The sequence below is a fragment of the Rattus norvegicus genome, chromosome 5 (assembly GCF_021556685.1).
Source record: "Rattus norvegicus strain SHRSP/BbbUtx chromosome 5, alternate assembly SHRSP_T2T, whole genome shotgun sequence".
Lineage (NCBI taxonomy): Eukaryota > Metazoa > Chordata > Mammalia > Rodentia > Muridae > Rattus > Rattus norvegicus.
The window spans coordinates 163,658,096-163,675,222 of NC_141538.1; the positions used below are offsets into that span (position 1 = coordinate 163,658,096).

The 17,127-nt window shown below is 39.7% G+C and overlaps 2 protein-coding genes across 9 annotated transcripts in view; one reads left to right on the forward strand and one right to left on the reverse strand.

The window, feature by feature from the left end:
- Positions 1-17,127, reverse strand: part of Rex2l4 (reduced expression 2 like 4) — a 751,000-nt gene that overhangs the window by 213,033 nt on the left and 520,840 nt on the right. The gene's annotated exons all lie outside the window — the stretch shown is intronic.
- Rex2 (reduced expression 2) overlaps positions 1-17,127 on the forward strand; it is a 34,031-nt gene that overhangs the window by 4,170 nt on the left and 12,734 nt on the right. For 4 of the 7 annotated variants that reach the window (XM_087551693.1, XM_087551689.1, XM_087551695.1 and 1 more), the window contains exon 3: positions 7,144-7,252. The exons of the other annotated variants lie outside the window; for them this stretch is intronic. Coding sequence is in view for 2 of the 4 variants with exons in the window: in XM_087551689.1 (XP_087407815.1) it covers positions 7,144-7,252 (109 nt within the window). In the remaining 2 variants the exon portion in view is untranslated. The remainder of the gene's footprint in view (positions 1-7,143; positions 7,253-17,127) is intronic. 7 annotated transcript variants of the gene reach the window in all.

Genomic DNA, 17,127 nt, shown 5'->3' on the forward strand with positions numbered 1-17,127 from the left:
GCAAATTGTTCTGTCTAGCCCTGCGAAGAATTGGGTTGGAATTTTGATAGGGATTGCATTGAATCTGTAGGTCACTTTTGGTAACATGGCTACTTTTACTATATTAATCCTGCCAATCCATGAGCATGGAAGATCTTTCCATCTTCTGAGATCTTCAATTTCTGTCTTCAGAGAATCGAAGTTCTTCTCATATAGATCTTTCTTTCATGTGCTTGATTAAAGTCACACCGAGATATTTTATATTATTTGGGACCCTTATGGAGGGTATCATTTCCCTAATTTCTTTCTCAGCTTTTTTCTCTTTTGTGTAGAGGAAGGATACTGAATTATTTGGGTTAATTTTATACTCAGCCATTTTGCTGGAGGTGTTTATCAGGTTTAGTAGTTCTCTGGTGCAACTTTTGGAGGTCACTTAAATATACTATCATATCATCTGTAAGCAGTGATATTTTCACTTCTTCCTTTCCAATCTGTATCCCTTTGATCTTTTGTTGTCTGGTTGTTCTGGCTAGTACTTCGAGAACTATATCGAATAAGTAGGGAAAGAGTGGGCAGCCTTGTCTAGTCCCTGACTTTAGTGAGATTGCTTTCAGTTTCTCTCCATTTAGGATAATGTTAGCTACTGGTTTGCTGTATATGGCTTTTATTATGTTTAGGTATGGGCCTTGAATTCCACTTCTTTCCAGGACTTTTATCATGAAGGGGCATTGAATTTTGTCAAATGCTTTCTCAGCATCTAATGAGATGATCATGTAGTTTTTATCTTTCAGTTTGTTTATTTAGTGGATTATGTTGATGGTTTTCTGTATATTAGACCATCCTTGCATTCCTGGAATGAAGCCCACTTAATCACGATCGATGATTATTTTGATGTGCTCTTTTTTTCGGTTTGCAAGAATTTTATTGTGTATTTTTGCGTCAATATTCATAAGGGAAATTGGTCTGGAGTTCTCTTTCTTTGTTGAGTCTTTGTGTGGTTTTAGTATAAGAGTAATTTTGGCTCCATAGAATGAATTTGGTAGTGCTCTTTCTATTTCAAATTTGTGGAGTAGTTTGGATAGTATTGGTATGAGGTCTTCTATGAAGGTCTGATAGAATTCTGCACTGAACCCATCTGGACCTGGGCTCTTTTTGGTTGGGAGACTTTTAATGACTACTTCTATTTCTTTAGGAGTTATGGGATTGTTCAATTTGGTCTTGATTTAACTTTGGTACCTGGTATCTGTCTAGGAAATTGTACATTTCCTCCAGATAATTCAAGTTTTGTGGAATATAGACATTTGTAGTAGGATCTGATGATTTTTTGAATTTACTCTGATTCTGTAGTTATGTCTCCCTTTTCATTTCTGATTTTGTTAATTTTGACACACTCTCTGTATCCTCTGGTTATTCTGGCTAAGGATGTATCTATCTTATTAATTTTCTCCAAGAAACAGCTTTTGGTTCTGTTGTTTCTTTGTATGGTCCTTTTTGTTTCTACTTGGTTCAGTTCAGCTCTGAGTTTGATTATTTCCTGCCATCTACTCCTCCTTGTTGTATTTGCTTCTCTTTGTTCTAGAGCTTCAAGACTTGCTGTCAAGCTGCTGATATATGCTCTCTCCTGTTTCTTTCTGCACGCACTCAAGAGCTATGAGTTTTCCTCTTAGCACAACTTCCATTGTGTCCCATAAGTTTGGGTATGTTGTACATCATTTCATTAAATTCTAAGAAGTCTTTTATTTCTTTCTTTATTTGCTCCTTGACCAGGTTATCATTGAGTAGAGCATTGTTCAACTTCCATGTATCTGTTATTGTTCTTGCCTTATTTTTATTGAAGACCAGCTTTAGCCCATGGTGGTCTGATAGGACACATGGGATTGTTTATATCTTTCTGTATCTGTTGAGGCCTGTTTTGTGACCGATTATCTGGTCAATTTTGGAGAAAGTACCATGAGGTGGTGAGAAGAGGGTGTATCCTTTTGTTTGAGGATAGAATGTCCTATAAATATCTGTTAAGTCCATTTGGTTCATGACTTCTCTAAGTCTGTCCCTGTTTAATTTCTGTTTCCATGATCTGTCTCTTGATGAGAGTGGGGTGTTGAAATCTCCTACTATTATTGAGTGAGGTGCAATGTGTGCTTTGAGCTTTAGTAAGGTTTCTTTTATGATGTAGGTGCCCTAGTATTTGGAGCATAAATATTTAGGATTGAGAGTTCATCTTGTTGGATGAATATGAAGTGTCTTTCCTTTTTTTTTTTTTTATACCTTTTGGTTGAAAATCTATTTTATTCGATATTAGAATGGCTACTCCAACTTGCTTCTTTAGACCATTTGCTTGGAAAGTTATTTTCCAGCCTTTTACTTTGAGGTAGTGTCTGTTTAGTCTCTGAGGTGTGTTTCCTGTAAGCAGCAAAATGCTGAGTCCTCATTGTGTATCCAGTTTGTTAATCCGTGTCTTTTTATTGGGGAATTAAGTCCATTGATGTTGAGAGATATTAAGGATAGTGATTGTTGTTTCCTCTTATCTTAGTATTTGGAGGTGAGATTATGTTTGTGTACTTCTCTTTATTTTGGTGTAAAGAGGTCAGTTTTTTGCCTTTTCTAGGGTGTAGCTTGTTTCCTTGTGTTGGGCTTTACCGTTTCTTATCCTTTGTAGGGCTGGATTAGTAGAAAGATGCTGTGTAAATTAAGTTTTGTCATGCAATATCTTGGTTTCTCCATCTCTGTTAATTGAGAGTTTTGCTGGATACAGTAACCTGGGCTGGCATTTGTGTCCTATTACGGTCTGTGTGACATCTGTCCATGATCTTCTGGCTTTCATAGTGTCTGGTAAGAAGTCTGATGTAATTCTGATAGGTCTGTCTTTATATGTTACTTGACATTTTTCCCATACTGCTTTTAATGTTCTTTCTTTGTTTTGTGCATTTTTGTTTTGACTGTTATGTGACGGGAGGAGTTTCTTTTCTGGTCCAATCTATTTGGAGTTCTGTAGACTTCTTGTTTGTTTATGGGCATCTCTTTCTTTAGGTTAGGAAAGTTTTCTTCTATGATTTTGTTGAAGATATTTACTGGTCTTTTGAGTTGGGAGTCTTCACTCTCTTCTATACCTATTATCCTTAGGTTTGATCTTCTTATTGTGTCCTGGATTTACTGTATGTTTTGGGATAGTAGCTTTTTTCATTTTACATGATCTTTGACAGCTGTGTAGATGATTTCTTTGGAATCTTCTCCTCGTGAGATTCTCTCTTCTATCTCTTGTATTCTGTTGGTATGCTGGCATCTGTGACTCCTGATCTCTTTCTTAGGTTTTGTATCTCCAGGATTGTCTCCCTTTTTTCTTTCTTTATTGTTTCTCTTTCCATTTTTTACCCCTGGTTGGTTTTGTTCATTTCCTTCTCCTGCTTTGTTGTTTTTTCCAGTAGGCCTTTAAGGGATTTTTGTGTTTCCTCTTTAAGGGTTTCTTGTTGTTTACTTGTGTTGTCCTGTATTTCCTTAAGGGAGTTATTTATGATCTTCTTAAAGTCCTGCATCTTTATGATAAAATGTGATTTTAAATCTAGGTCTTGCTGTTTTGGTGTGTTTGTATATTCAGTGTTTTCTTTGGAGGGAGAATTGGGCTCTGATGATGCCATTTAGTCTTGATTTCTGTTGCTTGGGTTCCTGTGGTTACCTCCTGCCATCAGGTTGTCTCTGGTGTTACCTTGTTTTGCTATTTCTGACAGTGGCTTGAGTGTCTTATAGGCCTATGTCTCAGGAATGCTGTAGACCTGTTTACTTTCAGCCAGTTATGGGAACAGAGCATACTGCTGTCAGGCATGTAGTTGTTCATTTCCACTGGCTTTCATCTGTCCCTGTGGGCGGGAACCAGAAGGTTCTGCCCCTACTTCTCTTGGGTTCCTGGGTTTTGGAGCAAGGAACTATGGGCCAGGATCAGTGAGGTTCAGTGCCAGCTAGAAACCGGAAGTGTCCGGTCCCAAAGGAATTTTTGCCTTTGGGTGTCCTGAGTCCACCAGGCAGGTCACTTGGAGCAGAAAAGTTGGCCTTACCTCTGGTATAGGGCCTGAAGTCTTTTCTCATTTCTGGCTATCAGCTAGCTCTCTGTGAGGGCAGCAACCAGAAGGGCCTGCCCCTACTTCTCCTGAGTCCCTGTGTGCCAGGGTCCGAGAAGGCGCTAGGCATTATCCTCTAGAGTCAGAAACGTGGACAGAGAGTAGTCTCCTCTGGTTTCCTTGGCGTGTCTGCCCCTCTGAAGGTGTACCTTTCCCTCCCATGGGATTTGTGTGCAGGGAGCTGTTTGACCAGGTACGTTGAGATCCGGGCGAATTCTGGACTGCAGGGCTCCGCAGCTTAACTGCTCCTATCTTCCTGTTCAATATATTCTTGTATTTTTTCTATAGATTATCAAATGAATTATCAGATTGGTACATTCTCTTGGGATATTTGGAGGTCCTGAGATGAAGACTTCTGTTTCTTATAATTTGAGAAAACTTGCCTTCTTCATATCATTGTTTGAACATTGAAAATATTGTAAGTCTTACTTGCCCTTTGTAAGCACTGCTGTTCTGTGAAAGGTTAGTGTGGAGGCTTTACACTTCCTTGTCTCTTTCTTTTTTTAAGATTTATTTATTTATTATTATTTATAAGTACACTGTAGCTATATTTAAACACAACAGAAGAGAGCATAAGATCTCATCAAGGAAGGTTGTGAGCCACTATGTGGCTGCTGGAATTGAATTCAGAACCTCTGGAAGAGCAGTCAGTGCTCTTTACCACTGAGCCATCTCTCCAAGTCCCCTGTTTCTCTTCTGAGTAGAGTGGAATAATGACAGCTAACTTCAGTTTATGTAATGATAGGTTTGGGATGTTGGTTATTATCTTCATTAGTCTGAATGATGCTCCTTCTGTTCCACATTCTTCAGAACTGTCGTAGTGATCTACTGTGATATTTTGCCTTAGGCCTTTCTTAGATCTATTGAGAAGGCTGTGAGCCTTCTCTCACTGATTGTATGTAGCTTGTGCTGTGGGTTGTGTGGTTTGTTCTGGTTAAAACTGTCTTGCATATCTGTCATGAAACCAAGTCCAGTTCACTTTTCGCATCCATTAGTCAGAAACATTTTTTTCAATGTACACTGGTGTACTTGGACTGCTATTATTTTCTTTGTGCATATTTTTTATGTTCATTTGCTTTTGGATCCAGGTAAAGTCAGCTTTGTGTGATGACTGTACCATATTCTCTTTCTTTCTGTAGTCTTCAATATTCACTGTGCAAGATTATTGTGGGATTTTCTAAAGAAATGTGTGGATTCAGTGCTGCATCTATTTACTCCTCAGATAGTGTTAGAAGGAACACTGAGGGCCTAGGTTCTGCACTTGATTATTGTTTGGCCTAGTATTGTGGTATAGAATGTTTACTTGTTTACTTGTTCCTTAGGAAATGACTATCTTCTTCATCAATTCTTATTAATTATATATGATTTTCATGATACTCCATCATCTGCATTTTCCCAGTGTCACTCTAAACTTCTGAGGCAGGGGCATCGAAAGAGGCCATTCATATATCCATTAAATGCCAGGAGAGGTATCTGACATGAAAGACATAAGGTCAATGTCATACAAAAAATGTTGTATATTTGCTGAATCCAGGGTCATGAAAAATTTGTGTACTAATAGTATCTTGACATTAAGGATGAATTCTTACGTTTTTATCTATCCCTAAACATATGTATGTATATATGCATGTATGTGTATGTATATGTATTGGTATATATTCCAGAAGATCCATATCACACATTCTTGAACCTACAAGAGGTTTTGCCAGAGATGAAAGCCTTAACAGCACAGCTCCAAGAAGCTCACTGTATTCATATTTATTAGTGATTGGGAACCTGAGAACTGCCTGGAACAGTTGCACAATGTAGATATATGCATGTTCAGGAAGGTATTCCAACAGTGATAGTATTTTAGCAGATTTGATATAATGAGGAAATCATTCCAAAAGCATGGCCTGAAATGGTTCATTTTATCCCTGTGTGTATATGTGTTTGTGTATGTTCGTGTGTGTGAGTGTGTGTGTGTGTGTGTGTGTGTGTGTGTGTGTCTGTCTGTGTGTGTGTGTGTGTGTGTGTGTGTGTTTATTTCCCCTCCCCCCTGGAAGCCATCAGTGAATTCTACCATACCTCCTTCTTGATCTTGTTTTGACATTGCCTAGAACCCTTGTTCTTAAGCCTTGAGTTGTGACCTCTTTGTGGTCCATTCACACTTTCACAGGTTTGTCAAAGACTGACCATCATAAAACCCATATTTTTTGTGGTCTTGGGAACTCATACACCACTCCTGTTATCAATCTGCATGTAGGTCTGAAACATGTAGATACAGCAACTTATGAGTTTCTGGAACTATACTAAAGGTTTACCACACCATTAGAAAATTGGAGAACAAATGGCCTAAAATTTTAGAATAGTAAAGTTTATTTGAAGACATTTCTGGCTTTAATTGTAATATTCTACATATTAATGTATACATGGAGATGTCAAGGGATCAAGATCAATGCATACAAATATGTCATGCAAATTAGCAAACGGGATAATTGAAAGGAGAAGTAAGTTGGAAATAGAAGTTTCATGTCATGAACTATTGAAAGCCTTCGTAGATGCTGAAGAAAATGGCTATAACTAAATATGAAGACAACTTACTCTTTTGCAGAACCCATAATATTTGGTAGATAGAATCTTTGTACTCCAAGACAATAGGATACACATGGAAAATAGATATACTGTATCTGCTTGGTAGAAAGTAGTTGAATTTCACCTAAGTGTTAGATAGTATATTTGATTGTGATGGCTAATGAAACACCATTCAAGTCTAGGTCATCAATCAAGGTAGCCACTAACCATTTGTCCTTGACTGTAGACCCAGGGAGATAAATTCTCAGTAATAACCCTGAGTAATCGTGTTTTACAGCAGGTATTCATGTGCTCTGTGTTTGTGCCTGGTGTCTACTGATGTTAAAATAGACCTCAGATTATACTCATATTCCCTACACACTAAATATGTGACTCCATGCTCACATTTCTGTAGAAACGTTGACAACATTCTTCATATTTTGTTTTTAATATCCTTCCATGTGGTTTAGCATTGTCCATAACGAAGTTGTATTAATTTCAGATTTGTAGTTTTCAAATGCGGTTGTGAAATTTCAAGAACACTTCCAATATTTGAATCTGGGAGAAGAACAACAAAAAGAATGAGTGTGGCTCTGGGAAACACTCTTCAGGTCTGTGTGCTGTCCACATTTTTTTGAAAAATCTTTTTTGTATTCCAACCATTTAATAATTTTATTATCTATATGTTATAATATTGTCTAAAGGACATATTTTCTATAATCTTCATTTTCTTCTAGGAAATGAAAATTTAATGTTTAGGTCTTTCACATATATAAAACCATTAAATATTTGTTGGGTTTTCGACTGTGAGTACATAGAAATTTTCAAGGACTGAAGAAATGCAGATCTCAAAGAGAATCTAGTGTAAATGATTCTCAAAAACTGTATCAGTGCTTAATTTCTACATTAGATGGATTTGTGTGCTATTGTATTAGTGTGGAAGGAAGGTCCCATGTGTCACCTAAGTTGCATTTCAGAGATGTTAGGGTTCCAGACAAAAGCTTGTGAATGTGGATATGGAATTATGTGGAAGCTGATATCTCTGAGCAATGTATGGAAGAGAAAAATTTGGAGAAGGATAAAATTATAAGGGATTCTCTGTTTTGAGCCCCAATAGTAAATATATTAGCTCCTTAGAGGCACTGGTGATGGGAGGAATGTATCTTTCTTTTTTGTGAGCAAGTGCAGAATTCAGTATGCAAATTTTTTTGGAATTTTATGTACAATAATGATTATAGGTGTGTTTAGACATGAAATCTGTTTGTTCCAAGAAACATTCCAAGAGACATACTGTCCATTGTGGTGCTGTGTGGTAAATTTTCAATGTAGAAATTGTTATTTCCCTTTGTCTTTTGTTCCACGTTTATAAGTAGTATGAGTCCTGTGTTCTCCATCTTTTTATTTCTTCACAGGAATTATACTAATAAAAATTTCCTGGAGCATATAGCCTTGGTGTTGTACATAATGTATAAATTTTCAATCCTAAATAAATGTCCTTTCTAACTTGTTTTCTTCTTTTCTTTACAAGGAAGAATGATTTATCTACCCTTTTTTTCCTGTTCTACCAAACTAAAAGAATGATTTATCTACCCTTTTTTTCCTGTTCTACCAAACTCTGTGTTACATAGGGACATCATGAAGGGTTGTGATACTGTTTCTACATTTCTTTATTTATAGTTTATATATTTATTTACATTCTAAATGTTCTCCCAATTTCCAGTTCCCTATTCCTTTCTTCAATGGGGATGCCACCCCACTCTCAGAACCATTCCTGGCTGATTGCCATAGCATCCTCCTATGCTGCGACCTCCAACGTATAATGAACCTCCCCTCTTATTGAAGATAGGTAGGAAAATCTTCTGCTACATATGCTGCTAGGGACTTGGGCCCCTCCATGTGTACTATTTGGTTGCTAGTTTAGTCCTTGGGAGCTCTGGGTTATCTGGTTAGTTGATACTCTTGTTCTACCTATAGGGTTGCAATCCCCTTCAGCTACTTAAGTCCTTCAGCTAACTCTTCCATTTTGGTCTCCTTGTTCAGTCCAATGGTTAGCTGTAGGGATAAAGTTCACATCTGTGTTGCTCAGACTCTGTCATAGCCTCTCAGTGGATAGCTCTTCCAGCTTCCCGACCTCAAGGGTTTCTTGGCATCAGCAATAATGTTTGGACTTGATGTCTGTAGATGGGACGGACCCCTAGGTGGGTAGTCTTGGGATGGCCTTGAGTCTCTGTTCCATTCTTTGTCCTTGCTTTTCATTTAGACAGGAAACATTCTGGGTTAATATTTTTGAGATGGGTGGTTGACCGCATCCTTGACCTGCAAGCTGTGACTATCCAGTACCTATGGTTACTATAGGTTCTCTCTCCCTTTTTTTGATTATTTCAACTAAAATCAACCCTATTGTGTCCTGGGAACTCTTGCTTACCAGGTATCTGGATTTTATAATGGCTACCTCCAGTTTCCTATCGTCCACTGTCTCACACATCTGTTAAATATCGTACCCTTTCTCTATACATCTGTCCTGTCTCCTCCCACACTTGATCCTACTCTCCGTTTTTCTCACCCTCCTCTCTCCCTTCTTGGTCCCTCCTTCCCTTTCCGTTCTGTGATTTTTGTTTTAGTCCTTTTAAGTAGGACTGAAGCATCCATGGTTTGGGCAGAAACATCTATGGTTTGGGATTCCTGTTGAGCTTCATGTGGTCTGTGAGTTTTATCATGGGTATTCACAACTTTTGGTCTAATATGCACTCATCACTGAGTTCATACCTTGTGTGAATGGTTATTTCACTCAAGATGATACTTTCTCATTCCATCCATTTGCCGTCTAACCTCATGATGTCCTCCTTCTTAATAGCTGAGTCATATTCCATTGTGTAAATGAACCATATTTCCCTTATCCATTCCACCTCAGAAGGACATCTAGATTGTTTACAACTTCTGCTTATGATAAATAAGGCTGCTACGAGCACAGTACATTTATCTTTGCTATATGTTGGACCATCTTTTAGGCATATGCCCAGGAGTGGTATAGCTGGGTCCTCAGGTAGGACTATGTTCACTTTTCTGAGCAACCACCATACTTTTCCAGAGTGTTAGCAGCTTGCATTTGCACCAGCAATGGAGGAGTGTTCCCCTCTGTCCACATCCCAGCAATCATATGCTTCTCCTGAGTTTTTCATCCTAGCCATTCTGACTCCTGTGAGGTGCAATTTAAAGTTCATCAATTTGTGTTTCCCTGATGACTAAGGATGTGAACATGTCATTAGATGCTTCTCAGCTATTCCACATCTCTCAGTTGAGAATTCTTTCTTTAGTTTTTTACCCCAATTTTAATAATTTCATCTGATTCTCTGTAGTCTTAACTTTTTGAATTCTTTTATATATTGGATATTTGCTCTCTATCAGATATAGGCTTGGTAGAGATCTTTCCCAGTCTGTAGGTTGCTGTTTCTTCCTATTAACAGCATCCTTTTCCTTACAGAAAATGTTCAATTGTATGAGGTCCTGTTTGTCAATGGTTGATCTTAGAGCCTGAGCCATTGGTATTCTGTTCAGGAAATTTTCCCATTTGCTGGAGTATTTGAGGATTTTTTTCCCCCACTTTCCCTTCTGTTAGATTCAATGTATCTGGTCTTATGTAGAAGTCCAAATGCATTTGCACTTGAGCTTTGTATAAACAAAAAAGAATGGATCAATTTGCATATTCTAAAGGGAGACTGCCACAGAAATGAAAGATCCCGCTTAACATTAGTGCAGCCATTTCTTAAAAATAAAAAATTTTAAGTTGGCCTCTGCTTAGCCCCTAGACGTTAGACCAGAAAGTACAGAAAGCACATTCCCACCCACTCTCCAGGAAGCTACCCGGGCACAAGAACAGATGATATAGCTGTGGCCTTGTCCTGGGAACTGCAAGAGGGGAACCATCTGCCAAGTCAGATATCCTTGGTCCTTGTCCTGGGAACTCCAGGATGGGAAAACATTTGTCAAGTCAGATGTCCTTGATACTGGAAGAGCTGCACTGATATGGTTGCGGCCTTGTCCCGGGAACTCCAGGACGAGAACCATCTGCCTAGTCAGATATCCTTGCCCCCGAAATAGCTGAGCTAATGAAGCTGTGTGACCTTGTGGTGACTATATAGACTGTATGTTCCTTCTGTTCGGGGCTGTTCACATCCCTCCTGCGTGAGGACCATGTTGAGCCCCAGTGCACTGGTATCCCAAGTAAACCTCTTGCTTTTGCATCAAAATGCGAGTCCCACGTGTTGGGGAGGGGGAGGGTTCCTCAGGATTGGAGTGAGAGTCTCCTCATTCTGAGGGTCTTTTAGAACTAGTACCATTTGTTGAATATCTTGTTTGTTTTCCACTGGATGGTTTCAGCTTCTTTGTTAAAGATCAAATGACTGTAGTTGTATGGGTTTATTTCTGCTTCTTCAATTCTATCTCATTAATCTACCTCCATGTGTCTTTAGCAAAACCATACCTTTCTTTTTTACTACTATTACTCTGTAGTAGAACTTGTGGTGATTAATGCGGAAATCCTCATATTGTTGAGAATACTTTTTGCTATGCCAGGGTTTTTGCTATTCCAGGTGAATTTGAGAATTACTCTTTCTATCCCTCTGAAAAATTGCATTGGAATTTTGATGGGTATTCATTGAGCCTGTAGACTGCTTTTGATAAGATGGCCATTTTTCCTCTGTTATTCCTGTTGTTCCCTGAGCCTGGAATATCGTTCCATCTTCTGCAGTCTTCCTGTAATTCTTTATTCAGAAATTTGAAATTCTTGTCAAAAAGATCTTTCCCAGGGTTGGGGATTTAGCTCAGTGGTAGAGCGCTTGCCTAGCAAGCGCAAGGCCCTGGGTTCGGTCCCCAGCTCTGGGGGAAAAAAAAAATTAACAACAAAAAAAAGATCTTTCCCTTGTGGGTTAGTCACACTAAGATTTTATGAATATTTATGACTATCTTGAACGGTGTCATTTCTCCAATTCCTTTTCCATCCTCCTCTCTTTTGAGTAGAGGAATGCTACTGATTTTTTGGAGTTAATTTCACACCCAGATATTTTGCTTAAGTTATTTTCCAGCTGTAGGAGTTCTGATGGATGTTTTGGGTCACCTAGGTATACTACCACATCAATGGCAAATAGTGATATTTTGACTTCTTCCTTTCCACTTTTTATTCCTTTGACCTCCTCTTTATTCTAATTATTCTGGCGAGAACTTTGAGTGCTATATTGAATAGATAGGGGAAAGTGGGCATCCTTATCTATTTTTTGATTTTAATAGGATTGCTTATGTTTCCCTCCATTTAGTTTGATACTGGCTATTTGTTTAGTGTTCATTGCTTTTATTATATTTTGGTATGCTCATTGAATTCGTGATCTTTCCAGTGTTTTTAAGATGGAGTGTTGTATTTTGTCAAAGTCTTCTTGAACATCCAATGAGGTGATTATGTAGTTTTTTCTTTGAGTTTGTTTATATAGTGGATTATGTTGAATGTTTCCCATATATTGAACCAACTGTGCTTCCCTGGGATGAAACCTACTTGATCATATTGAATGATCATTTTGATGTGCTTTTGGATTCAGTTTTATAAAATTATATTGAATATTTTTCACTGATATTAATAGGGGAAATTAGTCTGAAGTTAGCTTTCTTTGTTGGGTCTTTTGGTGGTTTAGGTATGAACATAACTGTGCCTTCATAGAATGAATTAGGTAGTGTTCCTTGTGATTCTATTTGTTGAATATTTTGAAGCGTATTGATATTAACTAATCTTTGAAGGCCTGATAGAATTCTGCAGTATGACCACCTTGCCCTTGATTCTTTTTTGGTGGGGAGTCTTTTAATGTCTTATTCTATTTCTTTAGGGATTTTAGAACCATATTTTCCAGTTTTGTAAAGTATCAGCTTGTGCTGTAGGATCTCATAATTTTTTTTTAATTTCTCCTGTTTTTATTGATATATCTCTATTTTCAATTCTGATTTTAATTTGGAATCTGCCTCTGTGTCCCCTGGTTAGTCTGGCTTAGGATATACCCACCTTGTTATTTTTCTCAAAGATTCAACTCTTGGTTTTGTTGATTGTTTGTATAGTTCTCTTTGTTTCTTCTGGGTTAATTTTTTCCCTGAATTTGATAACTCCTTGCAGACTACTCTTCTTAGGTATACTTGCCCCTCTCTGTCTAGAACTATCAGATACACTGTTATGCTGCTAGTTTATGATCTCACCAATTTCTTTATGGAGGCACTCAGAGTTATGAAATTTTTTGTTAGCAGTTGCTTTTTTTTAATTAGATATATTTCTTTACTTATATTTCAAATGTTATTCCCTTTCCCGGTTTCCTGTCCATAAACCCCCATCACCTGCCCTTCCCCCATTGGGTTTCCCCCCATCCACCCCCCTTAATGCCCCCGCACCCCCCATATTCCACTGCACTGGGGTTCCAACCTTGGCAGGACCAAGGACTTCCCCTTCCACTGGTGCCCCAACAAGGCTATTCTCTGCTACATAGGCAGTTGGATCCCTGGGTCAGTCCATGTATATTCTTTCGATAGGTGTTTAGCCCTGGAAGCTCTGGTTCATTGGCATTGTTGTTCTTATGGGGTTGCAAGCTCCTTCAACTCTTTCAATCCTTCCTCTAATTCCCCCCAAGTGGGCCCTGTTCTCAGTTCAGTGGTTTGCTGCTATCATTGACCTTTCTCTATTGGACATCCTCTGGATAGGTCTCTCAGGAGAGATCTATATCCTGTCCCTTTTGGCATGCATTTTTTAGCTTCATCAATCTTATCTAGTTTTGGTGACTGTATATATATGGGCCACATGTGGAGCAGGCTCTGAATGACCGTTCCTTGAGTCGCTGCTCTTAACTTTGCTTCCATATCCTATGGATTTTTCCCCCTTTTAAGAAGGAGTGAGGACATATGCATTTTGGTCATTCTTTAATGGATTGCATCTTGGGTAATTCGAGCTTTGTGGCTACTATCTACTTATCAATGAGTGTACACCAAATGCATTTTTCTGTGATTGGGTTACCTCACTCAGGAAGATATTTTCTAGTTCATTCAATTTGCCTATGAATTTCATGAAGTCATTGGTTTTGATAGTTGTGTAGTACTCCATTGTGTAGGTGTACCACATTTTCTGTATCCATTCCTCTCTTGAAGGGCATCTGGGCTCTTTCCAGCATCTGGCTATTATACATAAGGCTGCTATGAACATAGTACAGCATGTGTATTTGCTGTATGTTGGAGCATCGTTTAGGTATATGCCCAGGAGAGGTCTAGCTGGTTCCTCAGGTAATGGAATGTCCAATTTTCTGAGGAACTTCCAGACTGATTTCTAGAGTGGTTCTACCAGTTTGCAATCCCAACAACAATGGAGCAGTGTTCTTCTTTCTCCCCTTCTTCGCCAACATGTGCTGTCACCTGAGTTTTGGAGTTTTAGTCTTAGCTATTCTGACTGGTGTGAGGTGGAACTTCAGTGTTGTTTTGATTTGCATTTCCCTGATGAATAAGGATGTAGAACATTTTTAGGTGCTTTTTGGCCATTCGATATTCCTCAGCTGAGAATATTTTGTTTAGCTCTGTTCCCAATTATTAATAGAGTTATTTGGCTCTCTGGAGTCTGACTTCTTGAATTCTTTGTATATTTTGTATATTAGCCCTGTGTCAGATATAGAATTAGTAAAGATTTTTTTCCTAATCTGTTGGTTGCTGTTTTGTCCTGACAGTGTCTTTTGCCTTACAGAATCTTTGTAGTTTTATGAGGTCCCATTTGTTGATTCTTGATCTTAGAGCAAAAGCCATTGTTGTTTTGTTCAGGAAATTTTCCCGAGTGGACATGTGTTCGAGATTCTTTCCCACTTTTTCTTCTATTAGTTGGAGTGTATCTGGTTTGATGTGAGAAGACTGGTGTGATTCTGATAGGTCTGCCTTTATATGTTACTTGACCTTTTTCCCTTACTGCTTCTAATATTCTTTCTTTATTTTGTGCATTTGGTGTTTTGACTCTTATGTGACGGGAGGAGTTTCTTTTCTGGTCCAATCTGTTTGGAGTTCTGTAGGCTTCTTGTATGTTTATGGGTATCCGTTTCTTTAGGTTGGGGAAGTTTTCTTCTACGATTTTGTTGAAGATATTTACTGGTCCCTTGAGCTGGGAGTCTTTACTCTCTTCTATATCTATTATCATTAGGTTTGATCTTCCCATTGAGTACTGGATTTCCTGTATGTTTTGGACCAGTAGCTTTTTCCGTTCTACATTATCTTTGACAGTTGTGTCAATGATTTCTATGGAATCTTCTGCTCCTGCGATTCTCTCTTCTATCTCTTGTATTCTGTTTATGATGCTTTTATCTACTGCTCCTTGTCTCTTCCTTTGGTTTTCTATATCCAGGGTTGTTTCCCTGTGTCCTTTCTTTATTGCTTCTATTTCCATTTTTAACTCCTTTACCTGTTTGATTATGTTTTCCTGGAATTCTTTCAGGGATTTTTGTGATACCTCTCTATAGGCTTCTACTTGTTTATTTATGTTTTCCTGTGTTTCTCTAAGGGAGTTCTTCATGTCTTTCTTGAAGTCCTCCAGCATGGTTATCAAATGTTATTTTAAGTGTAGATCATGCTTTTCTAGTGTGTTTTGATATTCAGTGTTTGCTTTGGTGGGAGAATTGGGCTCAGATGATGCCATGTAGTCTTGGTTTCTGTTGCTTGGGTTCCTGCGCTTGCCTCTCATCATCAGGTTGTCTCTGGTGTTGCCTTGTTCTGCTATTTCTGACAGTGGCTAGACCTTCCTATAGGCCTGTGTGTCAGGAGTGCTGTAGACCTGTTTTCCTTTTTTTTTTTTTCAGCCAGTTATGAGAATAGAGTGTTCTGCTTTCAAGCGTGTAGTCTTTCCTGTCTACTGGTCTTCAACTGTTTCTGTGGGCCTGTGTCCTGAGTCCACCAGGCAGGTCGCTTGGAGCAGAAAAGTTGTTCTTACCTGTGGTCCCGAGGCTCAAGTTGCTCGTGGGGGGCTTCTTTTGAGCTCTTGGTGAGGGCGGCAACCAGGAGGGCTTCCGCTGCCTTTTCCTGGAGCCCTCGTGCAGGGGGGTCCCAGATGGCGTTAGGTGTTTTCCTCTGGAGTCAGAAATATGGGCAGAGTGTAGTCTCTTCTAGCTTCCCAGGCATGTCTGCCTCTCTGAAGGTTTAGCTCTCCCTCCCAAGGGATTTGGGTGCAGAGAACTGTTGACTGATTCCCTTCAGGTCCAGGTGTGTCTGGACTGCGTGGGGTCTACAGTTCGAGTGCCCCTGTCTTCTGGTTCCCAGAGGCCTTATACAGTTTCCTCTTGGACCAGGGATGTGGACAGGAGTGGGCAGTATTGGTGGTCTCTCCCACTCTGCAGTCTCAGGAGTGCCCAACTGTCAGGGCGGCGAGCTCTCTCTCCCAAGGGGTTTGGGAGCAGGGAGCTGTGGGCCAGGATCAGCGAGGCTGCGGCTCCAGCTAAAAACGGAAGTGTCTGGTCCCAGAGGAATTTTGCCCTGTGTGTCCTGAGTCCAGAAGGCAGGTCGCCTGGAGCAGAAAAGTTGGTCCTGAGGCTCAAGTTGCTGGTGGGGGGCTGCTTTTGAGCTCTCTGTGAGGGCGGCAACCAGGTGGGCCTGTGCAGCCTTTTCCTGGAGCCCCCGTGTACCGGGGTCCCAGATGGCGTTAGGTGTTTTCCTCTGGAGTCAGAAATGTGGGCAGAGCATAGTCTCTTCTGGCCTCCCAGGTATGTGTCTCCCCTCTGAATGTTTAGCTCTCCCTCCCATGGGATTTGGGTGCAGAGAGCTATTGATCAGGTCTGGGTGGTGTTCTGGACCTCGGGGGACCTGCCACTCCAGTGCCCCTGTCTTCCGATTCCCAGAGGCCCTATACAGTTTTCTCTTTGGCCAGGGATGTGGTCAGGGATGGGCAGTATTGGTGGTCTCTCCCGCTCTGCAGTCTCAGGAGTGCCCACCTGTCCGGGCAGTGAGCTCTCTCTCCCAAGGGGTTTGGGAGCAGGGAGCTGTGGGCCAGGATCAGCAAGGTTTGGGCTCCAGCTAAAACTGGGAAGTGTCCGGTCCCAGAGGAATTTTGCCTCTGTGTGTCCTGAGTCTGCCAGGCAGGTCGCTTGTTGCAGAAAAAGGGGGCTTATTTTCTATAATTTCATTTTCTTCTGGGATAATGAAAATTTAATATTTAGGTTTTTCACATATATGAAACCATTAAATTTTTACTGGATTTTCTATTTCTACTGTGAGACATACAGTTTTCAAGGACTATATACATACAGGTCTTAAGAAGAATATATTGAAAATGATTCTCAAAAAGTATAGTGATGGCTAATTTGTACATTGGATGGATTTGTGTGCTATTATATTAGTGTGGAAGGAAGGTCCCATGTGTCATAGAAGGTGCATTTCAGAGATGGTCACTGTTCCAGAAAAAAGCTTGTGAATGTGGATATGGAATTATGTGGATTCTGATATCACTGAG